The sequence below is a fragment of the Crotalus tigris genome, unplaced genomic scaffold (assembly GCF_016545835.1).
Source record: "Crotalus tigris isolate CLP2741 ecotype Arizona unplaced genomic scaffold, ASM1654583v1 scf7180000020941.558017, whole genome shotgun sequence".
NCBI lineage: Eukaryota > Metazoa > Chordata > Lepidosauria > Squamata > Viperidae > Crotalus > Crotalus tigris.
In genome coordinates, this window is record NW_024098270.1 from 394,889 (window position 1) to 420,897 (window position 26,009).

General features: G+C 48.9%; 1 protein-coding gene across 1 annotated transcript; it reads left to right on the top strand.

Annotated features, from left to right (window-relative positions):
• Nucleotides 1–435: 435 nt before the first annotated feature.
• SMYD5 (SMYD family member 5) lies at nucleotides 436–24,072 on the top strand. The gene is made up of 13 exons (XM_039368847.1): nucleotides 436–534; nucleotides 7,012–7,120; nucleotides 8,800–8,936; nucleotides 10,717–10,838; nucleotides 12,169–12,238; nucleotides 12,894–12,998; nucleotides 14,752–14,814; nucleotides 15,970–16,040; nucleotides 18,383–18,489; nucleotides 20,441–20,497; nucleotides 20,609–20,703; nucleotides 22,151–22,221; nucleotides 23,910–24,072. The coding sequence occupies exons 1-13, from the start codon at nucleotides 436–438 to the stop codon at nucleotides 24,055–24,057; spliced, it is 1,254 nt and encodes a 417-aa protein (XP_039224781.1). The 3' UTR covers nucleotides 24,058–24,072.
• Nucleotides 24,073–26,009: the final 1,937 nt, after the last annotated feature.

Consider the following 26,009-nt stretch of genomic DNA (forward strand, 5'->3'; position numbering starts at 1 on the left):
TCCTATCCTTCCTTCCTTCTGTCTATCTATCTGTCTGTCTGTCATCTACCTACCCATTACCCATCTACTCACCCACCCATCTATCCCTTCATCTTCCCATCCCTTCATTCATCCATCTATCCACCCACCCACCTATCTAATCTACTATCTCTCCAACCATCTCCCTCCCTGTCCACCCGTCCGTCCATCCCTTCCTCTATCAGATCCATCCATCCACATTCCTCCCTCCTCTATCTCTCCATCCATCCATCCTTCCCCCTCTCTCTTTCCCTTTCTCTCTCTCTCCGTCCACGTGTCTGCCTCCCTTTGTCCATTCAGCGGGCGCCGGCTTGCAGGGCGGCGCGGCGGCTTCCCGTGCGCGGCGAGGCCGGGCCGGGCGGCTCCTCCTCCTCCTCCTCCTCCTTCGGGAGGCCTGGCCGAGCGGGCGGGGCGAAGATGGCGGCTCCCAGCGGCGACCCCTTCGCCTTCTGCCTGGAGGCGCCCCCCGGCCAAGCCCGCCGCGCCCTGGAGCTGCGCCTGACCGGCGGGGCCAAGGTAAGCCCGGCGGGCGTCTGCAAGCGGGCGCCCGCCGCAATAGCAGCCGCAGCGCCGTCGTGGCAAGACCGGGCGGGCGGGCGGGAGCTCCTGCGGGGCTGCCCGGCTGCAGGGCTGCCTACGGGGAGAGTTGGGGGCGGCTGGCCCACCCACGGGGACCCCTCCCCGTGCCTGGGCTGCGGCCGGGGGGCTTCCGCCACGTGCGCCCGCGCCGCGTCGTCTGAACCTGGCCGGTGATCAAGGATGCGGGTCTGGGCTGAGAGTTAGAAGCCAGACAGGATTGGCTGCTTCCGCTGGGGGGGGGGAATCTCTTTTTTGGGGGGGGGGAAGAGAGAGACTTAATTGCTAGGGGATCCTTTGAGATTCTCGCCCGAACGATCCACGGGGAGATTTTTTTTCCCTCCCAGCCTTCGGCTCACGAAGGATTTTCCTGAGCTGTGTCTGGCTTCTATCAGTCAATCCGATCGATCGATCCCTTATTTCTGTCGAGGACCAGCTTGCCAACAAGGACAGATCGATCCGAATAGGGCTGGAAGGGAACCTGGGAGGTCTTCTAGTCTGACCCCCCCAGTCCCTTATTTCTGTCGAGGACCAGCTTGCCAACAAGGACAGATCGATCCGAATAGGGCTGGAAGGAAACCTGGGAGGTCTTCTAGTCTGACCCCCCCAGTCCCTTATTTCTGTCGAGGACCAGCTTGCCAACAAGGACAGATCGATCCGAATAGGGCTGGAAGGAAACCTGGGAGGTCTTCTAGTCTGACCCCCCCAGTCCCTTATTTCTGTCGAGGACCAGCTTGCCAACAAGGACAGATCGATCCGAATAGGGCTGGAAGGAAACCTGGGAGGTCTTCTAGTCTGACCCCCCCCCCCAGTCCCTTATTTCTGTCGAGGACTAGCTTGCCAACAAGGACAGATCGATCCGAATAGGGCTGGAAGGGAACCTTGGAGGTCTTCTAGTCTGACCCCCCCAGTCCCTTATTTCTGTCGAGGACCAGCTTGCCAACAAGGACAGATCGATCCGAATAGGGCTGGAAGGGAACCTTGGAGGTCTTCTAGTCTGACCCCCTGCTCAAGCTGGAAACTCTCTACCATTTCAGACAAGTCCAGTTGCTCCTTAAAAACTTGCACTCTTGGAGTGACCCACAACTTCTAGAGGCAACTTGTGTGCCATGCTGAGGGAAAAGGGAGAGGCTTCCAAGCTGAGCCATGCTGGCTCAGGAATTCTGGGAGTTGAAGTCCACGAGTCAGAAAGCGGCCTAGGCCTAGGCCAAAGGTAGGCAACCTTGGCTCTTTTATGACTCATGGACTTCAACTCCCAGAATTCCTGACCCAGCAGGGGTCAGCTTGGAAACCTCTCCTTTTCCCCTCAGCATTGCTGGCTCAGGAATTCTGGGAGTTGAAGTCCACCAGTCATAAAAGAGCCAAGGTTGCCTGTTCCTGATACAGGGTGCCATGCTGGCTCAGGAATTCTGGGAGTTGAAGTCCCCTCATCTTCCTAGTAACTCGGGTAGGCTACCTTGGCTCTTTTGTGACTCGTGGACTTCAACTCCCAGAATTCCTCAGCCAGCCTGGCTCAGCTTGGAAACCTCTCCCTTTCCCCTCAGCATGGCTGGCTCAGGAATTCTGGGAGTTGAAGTCCACCAGTCATAAAAGAGCCAAGGTTGCCTACCCCTGTTCTAGGTTGCTTCTCTCCTTGGTTAGTTTCCATTTTTCTAGAAAATTCTGGGAGTTGAAGTCCACAGATCTGAAAGCATCCACATCTGGGAGGATGGGGCCCCACTTGGTAACAGGCTAGCTGGGGAATTAGTAATAGTAGTAAAGTTGGAAGGGACCTTGGAGGTCATCTAGTCCAACCCCCTGCTCGGGCAGGAAACCCTACGCTATTTCGGACAAATGGCTGTCCAGTCTCTTCTTAAAAACTTCCAGTGTTGGAGCATTTACTGCTTCTGGAGGCAAGCTGTTCCACTGATTAATTGTTCTCACTGTCAGGAAGTTTCTCCTTAGTTCTAGGTTGCTTCTCTCCTTGATTAGTTTCCACCCGTTGCTTCTTGTCCTGCCTTCAGGTGCTTTGGAAAATAGCTTAATTCCCTCTTCTTTATGGCAGCCCCTGAGATATTGGAATACTGCTATCATGTCCCCCCTTGTCCTTCTCTTCGTTAAACTAGACATACCCAATTCTCGCAACCGTTCCTTATATGTTTTAGCCTCCAGTCCCCTAATCATCTTTGTTGCTCTTCTCTGTACTCTTTCTAGAGTCTCAACATCTTTTTTACATCGTGGTGACCAAAACTGGATGCAGTATTCCAAGTGTGGCCTTACCAAGGCATTGAAGAGTGGTATTAATACTTCACGTGATCTTGATTCTATCCCTCTGTTAATGCAGCCTAGCACTGTGTTGGCCTTTTTGGCAGCTGCAGCACACTGCTGGCTCATATTTAAGTGATTGTCTACTAGGACTCCGAGGTCCCTCTCACAGTTACTACTATTGAGCATGGTGCCACCTATGCTGTACTTGTGCATTTGGTTTTTCTTGCCTAAATGTAGAACCTTGCTTTTTTCACCATTGAATTTCATTTTGTTAGTTAGTGCCCAGTGTTCAAGTCTGTCCAGATCCTTCTGTATCTGAAGCCTGTCTTCTGGAGTGTTGGCTATTCCTGCCAGCTTGGTGTCGTCTGCAAATTTGATGAGTTCCCCATCTATCCCTTCATCCAAATCGTTGATGAAGATGTTGAAGAGTACTGGGCCCAGAACAGAGCCCTGGGGCACCCCACTACACACTTCCCTCCATATAGATGCAGTTCCATTGAGAACCACTCGCTGAGTACGGCCGGTCAGCCAGCTACGGATCCATCTGGTGGTGGTTCTGTCTACCCCACATTTTTCTATCTTGTCAAGTAGTAGGTTGTGATCTACTTTATCAAATGCCTTACTGAAGTCCAAGTAAATTATGTCCACAGCATTCCTCTGATCCACTAATTTTGTCACTTGGTCAAAGAATGCAATAAGATTTGTCTGGCATGATCTATTTTTGACAAACCCATGTTGGCTTTTAGTAATGACTTTGTTTGCCTCTAGGTGTTCGTTGATTCGTTGTTTGATTATCTTTTCCAGGATCTTCCCAGGTATTGAGGTCAGGCTGATAGGTCTGTAATTTCCTGGATCCATTTTTTTTCCTTTTTTGAGGATGGGAACTACATCAGCTCTTTTCCAGTCCTCTGGTAGTTCCCCTGTGTTCCAGGATCTTTGAAAAATATAGTTCAGTGGCTCCGATATCACATCTGCCAGTTCCTTGAGAACTCTGGGGTGTAATCCGTCTGGTCCTGGCGATTTGAACTCATCTAGGCTGGACAGGTGCTCACTAACGATTTTCTTGCCTATCTTAACTTGTGTTTCTGTTTTGTTTTTTGTGGCACTATTTTTGATAGGTTGGTCTGTTTTTTCCCTTTGTGTAAAGACAGATGCAAAAAATGAGTTAAATAGTTCTGCTTTCTCCCTGTTGCTTGTCACCTTCTTGCCACTTCCACCCACTAATGGACCAATCATTTCCTTCACTTTTTTCTTGTTTTTTACATGTTGAAAGAAGCTTTTTTTGTTATTTTTGACTTTGGTCGCAAGCCTTAGTTCATTTTGAGCCTTGGCTTTCTTCACTTCATCTTTGCAGGCTCGGGCTATTTGCTGATATTCTGACTTAGTTATGTTCCCCTCTTTCCACTTTCTATACTTGTCCTTTTTATCTTTCAATTTGTCAGAGAGTTCTTTATGCAGCCATGCTGGTTTCTTTTGAGAGCTGTTATTTTTCCTCTTTGTTGGTATTGTGCTAGACTGTGCTTTTATTATCTCATTTTTCAAAATTTCCCAAGCTTCTTGAGTTGTTTTCCCCTTGAGGATTCTCATCCATGGAATCCTTCCCAAGCCCTCTCTAAGTTTATTGAAATTAGCTCTCTTGAAGTCCAAGACTCTAGTTTGACTGTGTTCTATTGGTTGTGCTTCTATAATGTTGAATTCTAATATTGCATGATCACTTCCTCCCAGGGTTCCTATGGCTCCAACACCGTCTATCATTTCATCTCTGTTAGTGAGAATTAGATCCAAAATGGCTAATCCCCTAGTTCCATTCTCTACTTTTTGGGAGACAAAGTTGTCTGCTAGGTTTGCCAGGAACCTGTTTGATCTTCCACTTGGTGCGGAGTTTGTCTCCCAGTTGATGTCAGGGTAGTTAAAGTCCCCCATTACTATTGTGATGTGCTTCCTACATACCTTAGTTAGCTGACTAGCAAAAAGTTCATCTATTTCCTCTGTTTGGTTGGGTGGTCTGTAGTATACACCTATGGCAATGTCATTTCCCCCCCCTTTTATATTGACCCAAATGCATTCAAGACAGTTTTTATCATTGTTGTACTCTATTTCTGTGAAGATGTAGTTATTTCTTATATAGAGAGCAACTCCACCTCCTCTTTTATTTGGTCTGTTTCTTTTAAATAATTTAAATCCCTCTAGCTGTGTGTTCCATGTGTGAGTTTCATCCCACCATGTTTCCGTAATGGCAACAATATCGTATCTGCCCTCATTAACCTGAATTTCTAGTTCACCCTGTTTGCTGTTCATACTTTGTGCATTGGTGTATAAACATTTGAGTCCTTTGTGGGTGGCCCTGTGTTTCCTTTCTACATAACCTGTGTGGTGCCTGAGTTCCCCTATTGTCTTACCACCTATTTGGTTAGTGCACTTTATATGGCACTCGCTATTAGAGGCTTCATTTTGATTGGTAGCAAGGTTGGTATTCTTGTCCACACACACATCTGTGCTACATGCACTGATAGCCCTATAGTTTTTAAATTGCCGGGGACAGGGTTGTTCCGTATCAATTAACTCCCTGTCCCCGCTGTTTAGTTTAAATTTCCCTCCAGAAAATCTGTGAATTTATAGCCGAGTAACTCTGGGAGTTGAAGCCCACCCATGTTAAATCACTCTGGAGGAGGAATTCTGGGAGTTTATCTATATTCCTTTTTCTTCCTGTTATTTTTTTCTTTTTCTTTCTTAGTATTTTTTTAATGTGTTTTTAATAATAGGGGTGGTATAATGAGAAAAAGATTGAAATAATGGAAGAGATGAAATTAATAATTGGAGAATTATTGAACAAGAATAGAACATAGTTGAGAGATGTAAGAATTTAGTTATGGAAATAATATGTTTAAATAAGAGAAACTTGGGGTACCTGAATAGTATATAAATGTGTTAGTTTAAGTTTAAAGGTTTGAAAAATTAATAAAGCGTAAAACAGGATCTTATGGGATAGATAATGAGCTGTTGGAAATTTTTATTGATTAATGGAATCTATATGGAGTGATATATTAATGTATGAATTTGTTTTAGAAATGTATTAATTTGAATATAATATTTTAAATAGAGTGTTAGTTTTAAGTTTAAACATTTGAAAAACTAATAAAACGTAAAATGGGATTTTTATGGAATAGATAATGTTGAAAGTTTTTTATTCATGAACGGAATTTATATGTATGAATTTCTTTTTAGAACTGTATTAATTTGCTTATAATATCCTAAATAGAGAGAGAGGGGGGAATTTCAAGGAATATTGTGTGAGCTGTATATTTATAATGTTATTGTTTTTAATTGATAACCCTATCTCCACGTTGGTTCTTAAGCTTTGTGGGTGTAAAATGGAAAACTAATAAAAATTGTTTTTTTTTTTTTTAAAAAAACCTCAGGCTGGGGAATTCTGGGGGTTGGAATCTACCCATCTTAAAGCTGGCTGCCTGATGAATTTTGGGAGTTGAAGCCCACCCATCTTCCCAACTCCTTTGGGAAAGAATGGTCTGTTGGTCTTTTTTCTAAAAGAGATGCTTGGGACGGTCAGCTGGGGGTCTTCCCCCAGACAATGCCCCCCCAAACTAGCTAATATTTAATAATAATAATAATAATAATAATAATAATAATAATAATAATAATAATAAAGTTGGAAGGGACCTTGGAGGTCATCTAGTCCAACCCCCTGCTCAGGCAGGAAACCCTAGACCATTTCGGACAAATGGCTGTCCAGTCTCTTCTTAAAAACTTCCAGTGTTGGAGCATTCACAACTTCTGGTGGCAAGCAGTTCCGCTGGTTAATTGTTCTCACTGTCAGGACGTTTCTCCTTTAGAATGGAATGGAATAGAATAGAATATAGAACAGAACAGAATAGAATAGAATAGAGAAAGAATAGAGAAAGCATAGAACAGAACAGAACAGAATAGTTGGAAGGGACCTTGGAGGTCATCTAGTCCAACCCCCTGCTCAGGCAGGAAACCCTAGACCATTTCGGACAAATGGTTGTCCAGTCCCTTCTTAAAAGCCTCCAGTGTTGGAGCATTCACCGCTTCTGGTGGCAGGTGGTTCCACTGGTTAATTGTTCTCATCTCCTTGTGAAGGCCGAGCCCTGAATATTTCCTGAATTCTCCTTCATTCTCTCCGCTTTAAAGGGCAAAGGGCTTTTTGCCACCCGAAACATCAGGAAAGGGGACACAATTTTTGTGGAAAAGCCTGTGGTGTCGGCTCAGTTTCTTTGGAACGCCCTGTACAAATACAGAGGTAAGTGACGAGTTGCAATCTGTCCTCGCGGGGACGATCCGTGTGGCATGCTCCCTGTCATGTGATCACGTGATTGGGGCACTCCGCAACCGGCCCACCTTTCTGAACGTTGCAGTGTCCTGCAAATTGCGGGCCTGGCCCTTCTAACTGTGATGCTCTCTGAGCTGGGTGGTTTCCTTGCAGACGTTTCATGACCCAGCTAGGGAATATCATCAGTGCTAAAAAGGAATGGGGTTTGCAGGGAGGAGGACTGTGGAGTCCTTGGTCCTTTCTCACCCTAATTGTTTTCTTGCAGATGTTTCATTATCCAACTAGGAAATATTTCCAGGGCTAGAAGGGGTAAGGTTTGTGAAGAGGAGGAGAAGGGAGGACTGTGGGGTCCCTGGTGGTCTATGAGCTGGGTGGTTTTCTTGCAGATGTTTCATGACCCAACTAGGTAACATCATCAGTGCTAGAAGTGGGGGGGGGGGTTTGTGGAAAGGAGGAGGAGGGGGGAGGAAGAGGAGGAGGAGGACTGTGGGGTCCTTGGTGCTCTCTTGGTGGTTTTCTTGGAGACGTTTCATGACCCAACTAGGTAACATCATCATTGCTAGAAGGGAGTGGGGTTTGAAGAGAGGAGGAGGAGGAGGAGGAGGAACAAGAAGAGGAGCAGGAGGAGGAAAAGGACTATGGGATCCTTGGTGCTCTCAGAGCTGGGTGGTTTTCTTGCAGACGTTTCATGACCCAAGTAGATAGCATTATCAGTGCTAGAAGGGAGTGATGTTTGCAGACGGGAGGAGGAGGAGGAGGAGGAGGAGGAGAAGAAGAAGAAGAAGAAGAAGAAGAAGAAGAAGAAGAAGAAGAAGAAGAAGAAGAAGAAGAAGAAGAAGAAGAAGAAGAAGAAGAAGAAGAAGAAGAAGAAGAAGAAGAAGAAGAAGAGGGAGAAGAAGAAGAAGAAGAAGAGGGAGAAGAAGAAGAAGAAGAAGAAGAAGAGGGAGAGGGAAGACTGTGGGGTCCTTGGTGCTCTCTGAGCTTGGTTGTTTTCTTGCAGACATCTCATGACCCAACTAGGTGACATCATCAGTGCTAGAAAGGAGTGATGTTTGTGGAGAGAGGGAGGAGGAGGAAGAAGAGGAGGAGGAGGAGGGCGAGGAAAAGGATTGTGGGATCCTTGGTGCTCTCTGATCCGGGTGGTTTTCTTGCAGACGTTTCATGACCCAACTAGGTAGCACTATCAGTGCTAGAAGGAAGGTGGGTTTGCAGAGAAGAGGGTGGGGAAGGAGGAGGAGGGGAAGGGAAAGGGGGAGGAGGAGGACTGTGGGGTCCTTGGTGCTCTCTCAGTTTGATGGTTTCCTTGCAGACATTTCATGACCCAACTAGGTAACATCATCAGTGCTTGAAAGGAACGATGGAGGAGAGAGGGAAGAGGAGGAGGAGGAGGACGAGGACTGTGGGGTCCTTGGTGCTCTCTGAGCTGGGTGGTTTTCTTGCAGACGTCTCATGACCTAACTAGGTAGCGCCATCAGCGCTAGAAGGGAGGCGAGTTTTCTAGTGCCTTGCCCTGTCAGCGTTGGTGGGAGTGTGGGTTTCTTCTTGCTGGTTCCTTGAGTGGGATATTAGTTTGCCTACTCTCCAAACAATTCTAACAAAGCTGGGGGGGGGGTGTTTTTTGCAATCTCCCCCTGCCCTTTCCCTTCCAGCCTGCGACCACTGCTTGCGCGCCCTGGAAACGGCCGAGGAAAATGCTCAGAGGCTGCTGGGAAGATTTCAGCCGCTTCCTCACCCCGAGAAATGCAGCATTCGAAAAGACCTCCACCAGTGCTGTCCCAACTGCCAGGTAAACCGACATCGGCTGCGTACATGTGGGTTTGTGTGCCGTGAAAAAAAATAGATAGTCTATAAAGATTGAATGTTAAAATAACGAGGATATGTATAAACTAAAAATGATTGATCAATGTAAGAAAGTTATTTTTATTTAATTGGTATAATAAGAATTGTATCAGTTTAAACAGGAGACAGTAAACACAGAGGGGGAAATACTTAATGGAATAGTTTGAGACTTGTACTAAAGGTATTTGTATGTTACTGAATTATCGATTAACTCAGCCGCCACGTTGCTTTTTAAATATTTAAATGTAAAAACTAGAAAATCAATAAAACTTTAAAAAAAAATAGAAATAGTTCACTGGGGGGCGTTTGCAAGAGCAATGTTTTACCACCATGTTCAGACAGTTCCAAGGACACACACACACACACACACACACACAGTGTAACCCTGATCCACAAATATTCTCTTTTGCACATAGCTCTCCACTTACAGCTATTCGTTTAGTGACTGTTCCAAGTTACAGCAGCACTGAAAAAAGTAACTTCTAACCGTTTTGTCCCAAAGAGGAAAGTGGACATTCTTGTTTTCCTTTGAAGACCTTTCCCTTCTCATCCTGAAAAAGCACCTTTAAGATATTTCTTCCTTCCTTCCTTCCTTCCTTCCTTCCTTCCTTCCTTCCTTCCTTCCTTCCTTCCTTCCTTCCTTCCTTCCTCCCTCCCTCCCTCCCTCCCTCCCTCCCTCCCTCCCTCCCTCATTCCAGGCCTTCCTTCCTTCTTTCCTTTTTCTTTCTTCCTTCCTTCCTTCCTTCCTCCCTCCTTCTCTTCCTCCATCCATTCATCCTAAATTCCAGGCCTTCCTTCCTTCCTTCCTTCCTTCCTTCCTTCCTTCCTCCCTCCCTCCCTCCCTCCCTTCCATCCATCCTAATTCCAGGCCTTCCTTCCTTCCTTCCTTCCTTCCTCCCTTCCATCCATCCTAATTCCAGGCCTGTCTTCCTCCCTCCCTCCCTCCCTCCCTCCCTCCTTCCTTCCTTCCTTCCTTCCTTCCTCCCTTCCATCCATCCTAATTCCAGGCCTGTCTTCCTCCCTCCCTCCCTCCCTCCCTCCCTCCCTCCCTCCCTCCCTCCCTCCCTCCCTTCCTTCCTTCCTTCCTTCCTTCCTCCCTTCCATCCATCCTAATTCCAGGCCTGTCTTCCTTCCTCCCTCACTCCCTCCCTCCCTTCCTTCCTTCCTTCCTTCCTTCCTTCCTTCCTTCCTTCCTTCCTTCCTTCCTTCCTTCCTTTTTCTTTCTTCCTTCCTTCCCCCTCATCCAGTCAAGAACTGAAGAAGCTTCTGGGATGAGAAGCGAAACGTCTTCAAAGGAAAAACAAATAAAGTCCAGTCCTGAAAAAAGCATCTTTGGGACAACCGGGACCTGGAGGACTCCCTAGACATTTATGACCATTTTTCACACTTACGACCTTTGCCGCATCCCCGTGGCCACGGGATCCAAATTCAGACACTGGGCAACTGGCATGTACTTAAAACGGTTGCAGTCTCCCAGGGTCATGGGATTCCCCCCCCATGGTCACTTTTTAACCCGCACGTCGATGGGAAAGTCAGATTGACCGAATAACCGTGTTGCTAACTTAACTGCAGGGATTCGCTTAACGACCTTGGCAAGGTCGTAAAACGGGGCACCGCTCACTGAACCGCTGTCCTGCTTAGCGGTGTAAATATTGGGCCCAATTGTGGCCATAAGTCAAGGACCACCTGCGTTGGTGGCGCGACTTCTCTTTGCGTTGCTGTCACAGGTGACCTACTGCAGTCCTGAGTGCCGCCAGGCTGCCTGGAATCAATACCACCAAGTTCTCTGCCTGGGACCCTCCAGACAAGACCCCGACCATCCCCTCAACAAGCTGGAGGAAGCCTGGAGGCAAGATACGTGTGTGTGTGTGTGTGTGTGTGTGTGTGTGTGTGTCCGGGTTTGTGTGCGTATTCAAGAGAACAAGATATTTTGGAGCAACTTCACAACGCTTTCAAAATGGCTTTCATAGCTTGGAATAGAATAGAATTAGAATAGAATAGAATAGAATAGAATAGAATAGAATAGAATAGAATAGAATAGAATAAATGAAGAATAGAATAAAATAGAATAGAATAGAACAGAATAGAATAGAATAAATGAAGAATAGAATAGAATAAAATAGAATAGAATAGAACAGAATATAATAGAATAAATGAAGAATAGAATAGAATAAATATAGACTAGAATTAGAATAGAATATAGAATAGAATAAATGAAGAATAGAATTAGAATAGAATAAAATAGAATAGAATAGAACAGAATAGAATAGAATAAATGAAGAATAGAATAGAATAAATATAGACTAGAATTAGAATAGAATAGAATATAGAATAGAATAAATGAAGAATAGAATTAGAATAGAATAGAATAGAATAAATGAAGAATAGAATTAGAATAGAATAAAATAGAATAGAATAGAATAAATGAAGAATAGAATTTAAATAGAATAGAATAGAATAAATGAAGACTATAATTAGAATAGGATAGAATAGAATAGAATAAATGAAGAATAGAATAGAATTAGAATAGAATAGAATAAATTAAGAATAGAATTAAAATAGCATAGAATAGACTAAATGAAGAATAGAATATAATAGAATAAATGAATGGAATAGAATAAAGTAGAGTAGAATAGAATAGAATAAATGAGAATAGAATTAGAATAGTATAGAATAAATGAACAGAATAGAATTAGAATAGGATAGAATAGAATAGACTAAATGAAGAATAGAATAGAATAGAATAAATGAAGAATAAAATAGAATTAGAATAGAATAGAATAATGATAGAATAGAATAGAATAGAATAGAATAGAATAATGATACAATAGACTAGAATAGTGATAGAATAGAATAATAATAGAATAGAATAGAATAATGATGAATAGAATAGAATTCTTTATTGGCCAAGTTTGGACACGCCGGTTCAAAGATCTCAGTGTATCTACCAGCAACAAGTGATAAATCATGATCATAATCATAAAATACAATATATACCGTATTGTCCGGGGGGGATCTTGCAAAGGGTTTGCTGGTCGCACGCTCTGGATTGCATCTTGCAAAGTTGATCGGTGAGGTCATCATTTTGTCTCTCCAAGGGCTTGGCTTAAAATGTCCGTTTCGTCTGTGGAACGTTCTAGAATTTCCTTTTCTTCCCCCCCCCCCTTTCTCCCGTCCAGGAACATCCACTACCCCCCGGAAACTTCTAGCATCATGTTGATGGCCAGGATGGTGGCGACCGTCAAGCAGGTACGTGCGCGGGCTGGGCCGACCAGCGGGGATGATGGGTCCACGCTAGGAGTCCTGGGAATACGGGATGTCCTCGACGTACGACCACCATTCCTGTCGCTAAGTGAGACAGTTCTCAAGTCGAGTTTTGCCCCGTTTTACGACCTCCCTGGCCATCGTTGTTAAGGGGATCATTGCAGTTGGTAAATTGGTGACACCATCGTTAAGCGAATCAGGCTCCCCCCTTGACTTTACTGGTCAGATGGTCACAGAAGGGGACCACGTGACGCCCCCCCCCCCCGGTCGCTGCGACCGTCGTAAATAGGAGCCAGTTGCCGAGCGGCTGAACTTTGATCATGTGACCTTTGGGGAGGCTGCAACGGTTGTTCAGTGTACACAACCGGCCGTAAGTCCCTTTATCCAGTGCCGTTGTGACTTCGACCGGTCACTACAGGAACCGTTGTAAGTCGAGGACTATCTGTATTTTTAATTAGAGGTCGTCCTCGGATTCAGACCGCAGACCAGGCTGCCTGTCAGGGTCATAATGTGTGGCGGTTGTAAATTGAGTCGCCCCGAATTTTTACAATCTTCCCCCCCCCCCATAGCAGTTGTTAAGCGAACGCCCTGGTTGTAAAGTGAATGCTGCGGTCATTAAGCAAACTCCTTTTCTTCCCAGGCGAAAGACAAAGAGTGGTGGATCAAACTTTTCTCTCAGTTCTGCCACAAAACGGCCAACGAGGAAGAAGAGATCGTCCACAAGCTGTTGGGAGAGAAGTTTAAGGTCAGGAGAAGGAGGGAACCGGTCAGTTTCTCTAAGGGAGGAAGATGGACGGCCCTGGGGGGCTCTTTGGATTGCTCCTCCTCCTCCTCCCTCCTCCTCCTCCTCCCCCTCTCCTCCTCCCTCTCCTCCTGTTCCTCATCCCCTCTTTCTCCTCCTCCTACCATCCTCCTCCTCCCCCTCCTGCTCCTCCCCCTCCCTGCTCCTGCTCCTCCTCCCTCTCTTCCTCCTCCTCCTCCTGCTCCTCCCTCTCTCCTCCCTCTCCTGCTCCTACTCCTTCCCCCTCACTCTCCTTCTCTCCCTCCTGCTCCTCCTCCCCCTCTCCTCCCTCTTTCTCCCTCTCCTGCTCCTCTTCCTCCTCCTCCCCCTCCTCCTCCTCCCTCTCCTTCCGCTCCTCCCCCTCTCTCCTTCTCTCCCTCCTGCTCCTCCTCCCCCTCTCCTCCCTCTTTCTCCCTCTCCCTCTCCTGCTCCTCTTCCTCCTCCCTCTCCTCTCCCTCCTCCCTCCTTCTCCTGCTCCTCCCCCCTCTCTCCTTCTCCCTCCTGCTCCTCCTCCCCCTCTCCTCCCTCTTTCTCCCTCTCCTGCTCCTCTTCTTCCTCCCTCTCCTCTCCCTCCTTCTCCTGCTCCTCCCCCCTCTCTCCTTCTCTCCCTCCTGCTCCTCCTCCCCCTCTCCTCCCTCTTTCTCCCTCTCCTGCTCCTCTTCCTCCTCCTTCTCCTCTCCCTCCTCCTCCCTCTCCTTCTCCTGCTCCTCCCTCTCCTTCTGCTCCTCCCCCTCTCTCCTCTCCCTCCTGCTCCTCCTCCCCCTCTCCTCCCTCTTTCTCCCTCTCCCTCTCCTGCTCCTCTTGCTCCTCCCTCTCCTCCCTCTCCTCTCCCTCCTCCTCCCTCTCCTGCTCCTCCCCTCCTCCCCCTCCTTCTGCTCCTCCCTCACTCTCCTCTCCCTCCTACTCCTCCTCCCTCTCCTCCCTCTTTCTCTCCCTCCCTCTCCTCCTCTTCCTCCTTCCTCTCCTGCTCCTCCCCCTCCTCCCTCTCCTGCTGCTCCCTCTCCTCCCCCCTCCCTCTCCTCCTCCTCACGCACCCTAATCCCTTCTGTTTTGGCCCGTCATATTTCTGTTTTTCAATCTATTGAACGATGGGGGGTGTCCAATCAAAGCATCATTATTTTCTCTCTCTTGGGGAATCTCAGCGTACTTGCCCTAAAAGTTGGTGCAGATGCAAAAAAACTTTCTCCCCCCGCCAAAAAAAACCCCCTTAAATTAAATGAAATGACGTCAGATTAAAAATGGTGAACGCCTTCTGCTAGCTGAACACGTGTCCTTGTGTCTAGACAGGAGTTAGCCAGGGCCGAGGGAAAAAGCTTATAAGGGGACCCTTAGGGAGGCCACGCGTCTCCCACGGGAGCCATCTTGTGAGTGTGCCCACAGCATTCTTTTCAAACGTTTGCCGCAGAAGGCATCCTCGAAAAATAAATCCGGAGTCTGTGGGTTTCTTGTTCACAGTGCTCACTTCGTCCCGAAGAACAGACACGGCTGCTTCAAAAAGCTCCAGTTAGGGAACGACGTGGCTGCTTTAAAGAGTTGGAAATAAATGCTCTGCTCCCACTTTGAAGCATCTGTGTGGGTTGCAGCCTGTCCTGGGTACCTCGGTGCTCTTTCTCGCTTTCCAGGTGAACCCACAGTGTGTTTTTCTGGGTTAATTCACTAGCCAGGTTTCGGGCGGTGCAGATCCAGTCAGTAAAACTCAAGTTTCTTCTCCTTCCAGGGCCAGCTAGAAGTCCTGCGGATGCTTTTCACAGAGGCCCTTTACGACGACCACCTTAGCAAGGTAAACCCCCACAGCTGTCCGACCCCTGAAGGCGCCCTTCAGCCAGATGTGCAGGGACTCAGATATGCAAAGAGCTCCAGTCTGCTTTGGGTCCTCTATTCCCAATTTGTATGCAGCGCTTTCTGGAGGCGTTACGCATTTCTTCATTCAAGCCAGAGGCCTCCCCAACCCTGAAAAAATTGGGGCCCTTTATATTTGAAAAGCAAGATCAGTTAACCAGAGAAAAGAAATCACGTGTACCTGGCAAAAAACATACATAGCCTACGTATATGCCCATGTTTCTCAGCCTTGAGAACTGTAAGGTGTGTGGACTTCAGCTCCCAGCATTCCCCAGCCAGCATGCTTTAAGAGGGGTGGACTTCAACTCCCAGAATCCCTCAGCCATCTTATTTAAGATATAAGGACTCCAACTCCCAGAATCCCCCAGCCAGCATGCTTTAAGAGAGGTGGACTTCAACTCCCAGAATCCCCCAGCCAGCATGCTTTAAGAGGGATGGACTTCAACTCCCAGAATCCCCCAGCCATCTTATTTAAGATATAAGGACTCCAACTCCCAGAATCCCCCAGCCAGTATGCTTTAAGAGGGTGGATTTCAACTCCCAGAATCCCTCAGCCAGCATGCTTTAAGAGGGGTGGACTTCAACTCCCAGAATCCCCCAGCCATCTTATTTAAGATATAAGGACTTCAACTCCCAGAATCCCCAGTGAGCATGCTTTAAGAGGGGTGGATTTCAGTTCCCAGAATCCCCCAGCCAGCATGCTTTAAGAGGGGTGGACTTCAACTCCCAGAATCCCCCAGCCATCTTATTTAAGATATAAGGACTTCAACTCCCAGAATCCCCCAACCAGCATGCTTTAAGAGGGGTGGACTTCAACTCCCAGAATCCCCCAGCCAGCATGCTTTAAGCGGGGTGGACTTCAACTCCCAGAATCCCCCAGCCATCTTATTTAAGATATAAGGACTTCAACTCCCAGCCAGCCTGCTTTAGCATGGGTGGACTTCAGCTCCCAGAATCCCCCAGGCTGCATACTCAGTTTAAACAGCTTAAGCTCGATGCAAATTTTGCAAACTATGGCCTTGAGCTGGCGGGGGGGGGGGAATTGTGAAGTTGGCACACCTACCCCAGGTGTGCAATTCTCTTTGATCCCCTCCAGTGGTTTTCTCCTGAAGGCTTCCGGACTTTGTTCGCCCTAGTTGGGACCAACGGACAAGGCATAGGGACCAGGTAAGTCAGGGTAAAAATTTAATAAAGTCAGGGGTACAAATTTATTAATAACTGCAGACAGTCCTGCATTAAGAGAGGGATAGAATCAAGATCACGTGAAGGGTTAATAACACTTTACAAGGCCTTAGTAAGGCCACCCTTGGAATCCTGCATCCAGTTTTGGTCACCGCTATGTAAAAAAGACGCTGAGACTCTAGAAAGAGTGCAGAGAAGAGCAACAAAGATGATTAAAGGACTGGAGGTTAAAACATACAAGGAACGGTTGCTGGAATTGGGGAGGTCTAGTAGTTTAATGAAGAGAAGGACGAGGGGGGACAGGATAGCAGTAGATCAATATTTGAGGGGCTGCCCCAAAGAAGAGGCAGTCAAGCTATTCTCCAAAGCGCTTGAAGGCAGGACAAGAAGCAACGGATGGAAACTCATCAAGGAGAGAAGCAACCTGGAACTAAGGAGAAATTTCCTGACAGTGAGAACAATTAACCAGTGGAACAGCCTGCCTCCAGAAGCGGTGAATGCTCCAACACTGGAAGGTTTTAAGAAGAGACTGGACAGCCATTTGTCCGAAATGATATATAGGGTTTCCTGCCTGAGCAGGGGGTTGGACTAGTCCAGGGCTTTTCAACCAGTGGTACGGGTACCACCGGTGGTACATTTGCAACTGGGAAGTAGTACACGACCATCCTAGAAAAGTGGTAGCAGGGGAGGGGAATGAGAGCACGGCCGGGCGGGCAGGCAGGTGTCTTTCTCGGCTGTGACTTGGGGGGCCCTTTTTTCAGTGCCATTGTAACTTTGAACAGTCACTAAGCGAACTGTTGTAAGTCGAGGACTACCTGTACTTGATCACTTTTTTCCTTTTTTTGGGGGGGGGGTCATCAAGTTTTTGACACCTTGCTAGGCGACTGGTGGTACTCAGATGTTGCCATATCCTAAAAGTGGTACAATGGGTGAAAAGGTTGAAAGGCCCTGGACTAGATGACCTCTAAGGTCCCCTCCCCTCCTCCTCCTCCTCCTCCTCCTCCTCCTCCTCCTCCTCCTTCTTCTTCTTCTTCGTCTTCTTCTTCCTCTTCTTCTTCCTCTTCTTCTTCTTCTCTTCCTCCTCCTCCTCCTCCTCCTCCTCCTCCTCCTCCTCCTCCTCCTCTCCAGTCCCACTCCCTTCTAGCACTGAAGATGTTACTTAGTTGGGTCATCCAACGTCTGTAAGAAAACAATCCAGATCAGAAAGCACCAAGGACCCCACAGACTTTCTTCTTCTTCTTCTTCTTCTTCTTCTTCTTCTTCTTCTTCTTCTTCTTCTTCTTCTTCTTCTTCTTCTTCTTCTTCTTCTTCTTCTTCTTCTTTCTTCTTCTTCTTCTTCTTCTTCTTCTTCTTCTTCTTCTTCTTCTTCTTCTTCTTCTCCTCCTCCTCCTCCTCCTCCTCCTCCTCCTCCTCCTCTTCCTCCGCCCTCTCTCCCTCCTCCTCCATCCCCTTCCACTTCCACTTCCTCCTATTTTTCTTCTTCATCCTCCTCCCCCTCCTCCTCTTCCTCCTCTACCCTTACTTCCTTCTAGGACTGATGATGTTACCTAGTTGGGTCATGAAACGTCTACAAGAAAACCACCAAGCTCAGAGAGCACCAAGGACCCCACAGTCCTCTTCTTCTTCTTCTTCTTCTTCTTCTTCTTCTTCTTCTTCTTCTTCTTCTTCTTCTTCTTCTTCTTCTTCTTCTTCTTCTTCTTCTTCTTCTTCTTCTTCTTATTATTATTATTATTATTATTATTATTATTATTATTATTATTATTATTATTTAGTGACCGTTCAAAGTTACAACGGCACTGGAAAAAGGTGACTTAGGACCGTTTTTCACGCTTATGTAATGCTAGGAAGCATTACGGCTAGCCTTCGATTTGCAACCGTCGATTTAGTGACCGTTCGACGTTAGGGTGGCATTGGAGAAAGTGACTTGGGAGCGTTTTTCACCCTGCACGACCGTTGCCGCATCCCCGTGGTCAAAACTCGGACCCTTGGCAACTGACTCCCATTTATGACGGTCGTATGTCCCAGGGTCGTGACTCACTTCACCACTGCGGTGATTGGCTTCAGAACTGTGGCCGGAAAGGTCGTAAACGGGGGCAAAAAAACTCCCGTAACGAGCGTGGCCCTCGTTGCTAAGCGAGGCCGTGAGCTTTGCCCCGTTTGGTGACCTTTCCTGCCCCAGTCGTTAAGTGAATCGGCGCAGTGACGGGAGTCCCCCAAATGGCTTCCCCATTTTTCAGGGCTGTTGTTAACTTTGAGCAGAAATTCAGACCCCCGCCCCACTTTTCTGTGGGCTTTCCTTCTTTCTTTCTCTCCCCCCCCCCCCACAGCTCCCTGAGTCAGTGGGTCCGGGCCTGCGATGCTCTGGAGCTGCCCACGCAAGAACGGGAACAGCTGGACGCTTTCATAGACCAGCTCTACAAGGACATTGAGAAAGGTGGGCCCGAGACCCCCCCCCCAGCCCTGGGAAGGTCTTTGGGGGCAGGAGGGGGGAGGGCGGGATGGGTCTTTGGGGGCAGGAGGGGGGAGGGCGGGATGGGTCTTTGGGGGCAGGAGGGGGGAGGGCGGGATGGGTCTTTGGGGGCAGAGGGGGGAAGGGCGGGATGGGTCTTTGGGGGCAGGAGGGGGTAGGGCGGAGGGGTCTTGGGTGCAGGAGGGGGGAGGGCGGGATGGGTCTTTGGGGGAGGAGGGGGAGGGGGGATGGGTCTTTTTGGGGGCAGGAAGGGGGGGGAGGGCAGGATGGGTCTTGGGGCAGGAGGGGGGAGGGCGGGATGGTCTTTGGGGGCAGGAGGGGGGAGGGCGGGAGGGGTCTTTGGGGGCAGGAGGGGGGAGGGCGGGATGGGTCTTTGGGGGCAGGAGGGGGGAGGGCGGGATGGGTCTTTGGGGGCAGGAGGGGGGAGGGCAGGATGGGTCTTTGGGGGCAGGAGGGGGGAGGGCGGGAGGGGTCTTTGGGGGCAGGAGGGGGGAGGGCGGGAGGGGTCTTTGGGGGCAGGAGGGGGGAGGGCAGGATGGGTCTTTGGGGGCAGGAGGCTCCCATGGGACTGGAGAAAATGGCGGAGGGACCGCCAGATGTTGGGGTGGGGAGATGGGGGGGGTAGCATCCCCCCCCCCCGTCATGCGGGTCTGAAAGAGCTACTGAAGATCTCCGAGGATCAGAGGATGGAGGGCTGATCAGATGCTTTCAGAAAGAGGTCCATACCTTCCTTCCATCCATCCCTCTCCTCCCTTTCTCCTTCCTTTCTTCCTCCCGCCCTTCCCTCTGTTCCTCCAATCTTTCTCCTTCTTTTCTTCCATTCTATCCCTCCATTCTTCCCATCTCCTCCCTCCCTCCTTCCTTTCTCCCTCTTTCCCTCCATCCATTCCTTTTTCTTCTTTCCCATCTCTCTCCTTCCTTCTATCCATTCCTCTATTTCTTCCTCCCTCCCATCTATCTCCTTCCCTCCCTACCTCCCTCTCTCTGTCCCTCCCATCTCTCCTTCCTTCCGTTCCTCCATCCTTCCATCCTTTCCATCTATTCCTCCCTCCCGATCCTTCCTCTCTCTCTTTCATCCATCCATTCCTCTTTTTCTTCCCTCCCATCTATTTCCTTCCTTCCATCCATCCCTCTATCCATTCCTTCCATCTCTCTTTCTCTCTTTCCTTCCTTCCATCCATTCCATTTTCTTCTTTCCCATCTATTTCCTTCCTTCTATCCATCCCTTCCCTCTCTCTCATTCCTTCCATCCATTCCTGTTTCTTCCTCCCTCCCATCTATCTCCTCCCTCCCTCACACTGTCCCTCCCATCTCTCTCCTTCCTTCCTTCCCTTCCTCCATCCTTCCATCCTTTCCATCTATTCCTCCCTCCCTTCTGTCCCCTTCTGTCTCTCATTCCTTCCATCCATCCATCCATCCATTCCTCTTTTTCTTCTTCCCTCCCATCTATCTCCATCCTTCCTTCCATCTATCCATCCCCTCCATCTCTCTCCTTCCTTCCATCCATCCATCCATTCCTCTCTTTTTCTTCCTCCCATCTCTCTCCTTCCTTCCTTCTTCCCTCCCTCCCTCCCCCTCCCCAGACAGGCTGAAACAGACTCCCCCCCCCGCGGTATCAGAGGAGCCACCAGCTCCTCCCTCCTTCCTCGCCCTCCGCAGCCCCCAGATGTGCAGAAGTGCCCCCCTAATTCTCAGGGATGGCCGTGGATGTGGGACATGACCAACTGGGCTTGAAGTGCCTTTTTTTTGAGGGGGGGGGGAGAAATCTGCCATAGCTTGGGATGGTTGCTGAACGAGCGGTCGTAGAGCGAGGACTCCCCGACTCGGTCTCAGTGGCTGGGTCTGCTTCGGACGTGGTTCCGGCCGCCGTCCGGCCGCCTCCCCTCACCGCCTCTCTCTGTCTCTTTGGATGCAGAGACGGGAGACTTCCTGAACTGCGAGGGTGCCGGCCTCTACGTGCTGCAGAGCTGCTGTGAGTAGCCAGGACCCAGCGGATCCCCTGGGCCGGACCTCGGCCGAAGAGGCCGGCCAGAAGCGGCTCCCTCAGCCGGACACCCGTCCTCTCTCTTCCTCCTTCCTGCAGGCAATCACAGCTGCGTCCCCAACGCCGAGGCCTCCTTCCCGGAGAACAGCGCCCTCCTGCACCTGAGCGCGGTGGAAGACATCCCCCAGGGAGAGGTGAGGTGTCGGCCGAGCATGTGAAGAGTTCTAGGTTAGCCCCCCTTTCCCTCCCCTCCCCTCTCCTCTCCCCCCTTTCTCTTCCCTTCCCTCTCCTCCCTTTCTCTTCCTTTCCTTCTCTCTTCCTTTCCTCTCCTCCCTTCCCTTCTCTCCTTTCCTCCCTTTCTCTTCCCTTCCCTCTCCTCTCCTTTCCTCTTCTCCCTTTCTCTTCCTTTCCTTCACTTTCCTCTCCTCCCTTCCCTTTCCTCCCCTTCCCTCTTCCTTTCCTTTCCTCCCCTTCCGTCTCCTTTCCTCTCCTCCCTTCCATTCCCTCTTCCTTTCCTTTCCTCTTCTCCCTTTCTCTTCCTTTCCTTCACTTCCCTCTCCTCTCCTCCCTTCCCTTTCCTCCCCTTCCCTCTTCCTTTCCTTCCCTCTCCTCCCCTTCCTTTCCTTTCCTCCCCTTCCGTCTCCTTTCCTCTTCTCCCTTTCTCTTCCTTTCCTTCTCTCTTCCTTTCCTCTCCTCCTTTCCCTTCCCTTCCCTTCTCTCCTTTCCTCCCTTTCTCTTCCCTTCCCTCTCCTCTCCTTTCCTCTTCTCCCTTTCTCTTCCTTTCCTTCACTTCCCTTTCCTCTCCTCTCCTCCCTTTCCTTTCCTCCCCTTCCCTCTTCCTTTCCTTTCCTCCCCTTCCCTCTCCTTTCCTCTTCTCCCTTTCTCTTCCTTTCCTTCTCCCTTCCTTTCCTCTCCTCCCTTCCCTTCCCTTCCCTTCTCTCCTTTCCTCCATTTCTCCTCCCTTCCCTTCCCTTCCCTCTTCCTTTCCTTCCCTCCCCTTCCCTTCCTTTCTCTCTTCCTTTCCTTTACTTCCCTTCCCTTTCCTCTCCTCCCTTTCCTTTCTGCCCCTCCCCTCCCCTTCACACGTAGGACCATTGCAGCATCCCCATGGTCATGCGACCAAATTTCAGATGCTTGACTCGTATTTATGACAGTTGCAGCATCCCAGGGCTCCAGTGATCCCACTTTGCAACCTTCTGGCGAACAAGGTCCACAGGGGAGCCCGATTTGCTTAGCAACCGTGTTATGGACAACAACTGCAACGATTCCCTTAAACAGCTGTGGCAAGAAACGTTGCAAAACAGGGCAAAACTCACTGAACAACTGTCTAACTCAGCAATGGACATGTTGAGCTCAATTCCCGTCCTAGGTCGAGGATTCCTTGTAATAAGCTGGCACCCGCCAGGAGTTGGATAAGGGCCAGGGGAACTCAAGGGGACTGTTTGTGGCTACGTAGGGATTCTAGGCTGATCCCTCTTTTGACTCCGCCCCCAGACTCGGCCACTCCTCCTACCATCCCGTGCTCTGAAGAACCAGGCAGGGGCTGCGTGTCCCGGAGCCAGACATTCCTTCCGGCTGTCTTGGCTGTTGCTTTGCTAGCTTGGCCTTCGGTCTGTTGCAGTTGTGTTTTTCTCCACACAGGAGATCTGCATCAGCTACCTGGACTGTTGCCAGAGAGAACGGAGCCGACACAGCCGGTGCAAAATTCTACAGTGAGTGAGGATCTGTGTGTGTGTGTGTGTGTGTGTGTGTGTGTGTGTCAGTTTATCTGCCTATTTGCCTATGTCTGTCTCTCATCTCTATCTGTCTGTCTATCTATCTATCTATCTATCTATCTATCTATCTATCTATCTATCTATCTACCTATCCATCCATCCATCATCTATCTATCCCTATCTTCTATCTATCTGTCTGTCTGTCTGTCCTCTCTGTCTCTCTATCTACCTATCCATCCCTCCATTATCTATCTATCTATCTATCTATCTATCTATCTATCTATCTATCTATCTATCTATCTATCTCTGTGTCTGTCTGTCTATCTATCTATCTATCTATCTATCTATCATCTCTATCTCTCTATCTACCTATCCATCCCTCCATTATCTATCTATCTATCTATCTATCTATCTATCTATCTATCTATCTATCTATCTATCTATCTATCATCTCTCTCTATCTCTCTATCTACCTATCCATCCATCCATCCATTATCTATCTATCTATCGATCGATCTATCTATCTATCTATCTATCTATCTATCTATCTATCTATCTATCTATGTCTGTGTCTGTCTGTCTGTCTATCTATCTATCTATCTATCTATCTATCTATCATCTCTATCTCTCTATCTACCTATCCATCCCTCCATTATCTATCTATCTATCTATCTATCTATCTATCTATCTATCTATCTATCTATCTATCTATCTATCTATCTATCTATCATCTCTCTCTATCTCTCTATCTACCTATCCATCCATCCATCATCTATCTATCTATCTATCTATCTATCTATCTATCTATCTATCTATCCCTATCTTCTATCTAGCTATCTAGCTATCTAACATCTATCTATTCATCTATTTATATCATCTATCGTCTATATCTATCTATCTTTATCTATCTATCTATCTGTCTGTCTATCTATCTATCATCTAACATCTATCTATTCATCTATCTATATCATCTATATCTATTTATCTATCTCCATCCATCCATCCATCCATCCATCCATCCATCTCCTATCATCTATGTAACATCTATCTATCCTCGCTCCCTCTTTATCATCTGTCTGCCTGTCCATCTATCTATCTATCTTGAGTGATTTTTTTACGATGCACCCTGTCAGCCCAAATTTTGGAAGAAGAAATGAGAGCTAACTAGCTGGAAATAGCTACTGTATACCGGTCTCCCTTAAACTCTTCGTTAGCAATCCAAAATTTAACACATACACACACACACACACACACACATGAGGCAGTTCAAACGGGGATCAAGGTTGATTGCAAAATTCTGCTCCCTATAAGAATCCCAACGGCTGATGGCCAAAGTATCCCAAAGGTGCTTTTTTTCAGGAGGCAAATGGACTTCCTTGTTTTTCCTTGAAGATGTTTCCCTTCTCATCCCAGAAACCTCTTCCGCTCTGACTGAATGGTGGGGAAGGGAAGAATTTATACTCCTTGCAGACAGCCGGTCCTTTGCCTTCTTTTAGAGAGTCCTTGAGGCCATCTGGAGGTGACCTAATGGTTGCATTTTTAACTCCTTCACCGCCAGGACATCGCAAGCCCCCCCCCCTCCGTCGTAAGTCGAGGCCTACCAGCAAATCTTCCGTCTTGCGAAATTCCTCCATCTCTCTCTCTTTCTCTTCCGTAACCCCCCCCCCCAAAAAAAAAACCCTTAGGGAAAACTACTTGTTCGTCTGCTCCTGCCCCAAGTGCCTGGCTCAAGCCGAAGACCCCGACCTCACGTCAGAGGAGGAAGAGGAGGAGGAGGAAGGCGAAGGGGAGCCCGACGGCGCGGAGCTGGAGGACGAGATGACGGACGTTTGATCTGGCCTTCCGGGGGAGGGTGGGGGCGAATTGGGTGGGGCGTGAGTGGGAGGGGGGGACCCCTCTAGAGGCCCTAGGGCTGTGGTGGGAACAGCATCCTGGTCAGATGGTGGCTTGGGAGGAGGTGGATGGGGGGGGGAGGAATCGGGTGGCCAGGGAGGGACCCATCGTTCCTCTTGACCCACAGGCTGCCTAGCAAGGAGGGGTGGGCTCCTGAACAGGCAGGGGTGACCCCTGGACACCCAACCTAGTGGGGAGCAGAAGACCCCCCCCTCCCTGGCCTCCATCTCCAACAGAAGGGGGTTCAGCAAACCTAACGTGGTTTGCCTCTCCAGCCTTGCCTTAAGGATGTGGGGTCTGGGTGTGTGTGGGGGGGGTCTAATCCTGGCCCCGATCCGCGCCTTCCTCTCCCCCCTTTCCAGCAAAGAGAAGCAGAGAAACCTGGTTTTCCGTGCAGCTAGTCCTCTATGTACGACCAAACTGAGTCCGTCGCTAAGCGGGACGTTTGGGGAGCGGGTTTTGCCCCACGGCGACCCCTTTCCTCGCCTCCGTTGTTCAGTGAATCACCCCCCTCCCCCATCGCTAAGTGGGCCACCCGGTCGTTAAGTGAATTCCGCTTCCCCCTCCCCCCCTTGACCGGGCTTGTCGGGAGGCCGTCAAAGACGATCACGTGACACACACACCCCCCCGCCGCCGGATGCTGCGACCGTCATAAATACGAGTCAGTGGGCGAGCGGCTGTATTTTGGATCACGTGACCCGTGGGGGATGCAGCAACAGTGGCAAGGGTGTGAAAAAAAAAACCGGTCCCGAGTCGCTTTTTTTCCAGCGCCGTTAAAAGGGCCACTAAGCGAGCTGTTGTAAGTCGAGGACTACCTGACTCTCCTCTGCTCCAGCTGTGGTCTGCAGCCATGCAAAGCAGCCTTGGCCCCAAAATATTGGGCGCATTTCAAGATGGCGGCTGGGCTGGGTGTTTTGGGGGAGACTCACCTGGCCTACAGAGAATAGGTCAATGGGGCACCCTCCTTCTTCCTTCCTTCCTTCCTTCCTTCCTTCCTTCTTCTCTCTCTCTACTTTCTCTTTCTTTTCTTCCATCCTCCTTCCTTTTCCCATCTCTCTCTCTCCTTTCTTCTTACCTCTTTTCCTTCCTTCTTTCCTCCCTCCCTTTCTTCCTCCCTCTTCCTTTCTCCCTCGCTCCCCTTCCTCCTCCCTTCCCTTATCTTCCTCCCTCTTTTCTTTCTCTCCCTCCCTTTTCCTTCCTTCTTCCCTTTCTTCCTCTTTTCCTTCTCTCCCTTCCTCCTTCCCTCCCCTTCCTTCCTCCTCCCTCCCTTCCCTTATCTTCCTCCCTCCCTCTTTTCCTTCCTTCCTTCTCTTTCTTCCTCCCACCCCCTCCTCCCTCCCCAAGCAGATCGAGGCTGGGTTGACTCTGGATCTCAACCCACCAACCTCCAAAAGCCGGGACCCGAATCCAGATCCCGGGTTTGCTTGGCCTGCTTCCTGATCCGGCGTCTCAGACGTTCAGACGTCTGGCCTGCTTTATTAACCCTGATTTTAAATCTTGCCTGCCGTCCTGAGCCGGGAGTGAGTGAGTGAGTGAGTGACAATTTGTGGTTGCGTGCCCTCCTCGTCTGTTTTATGCTCCTTCCGAGGGGGAGTTTTGTAATTCTATGCAAATCGGTCCACCTCCTTCAATACAAAAGGATTTGCTTCGGTCTGGCGTGCTTGGCGTTCTTCCTCTCCAGACCCGACGTCATAGGTTTATTCCTTGAATGCTCATTAGACTCGGCGAAGGTGGTCCTCGACTTACGACCGCAACGGAGCCTAACGTTTCCGCTTCTAAGCAAGCTGGTCACTAAGCAAGCTTTGCCCCATTTTATCACCTTTCTCGACATAGATGTTAAATTGCAACCGTCGTTAAGTGTACAATGGCACCGGGAAAAGCCCCCTTTTCCC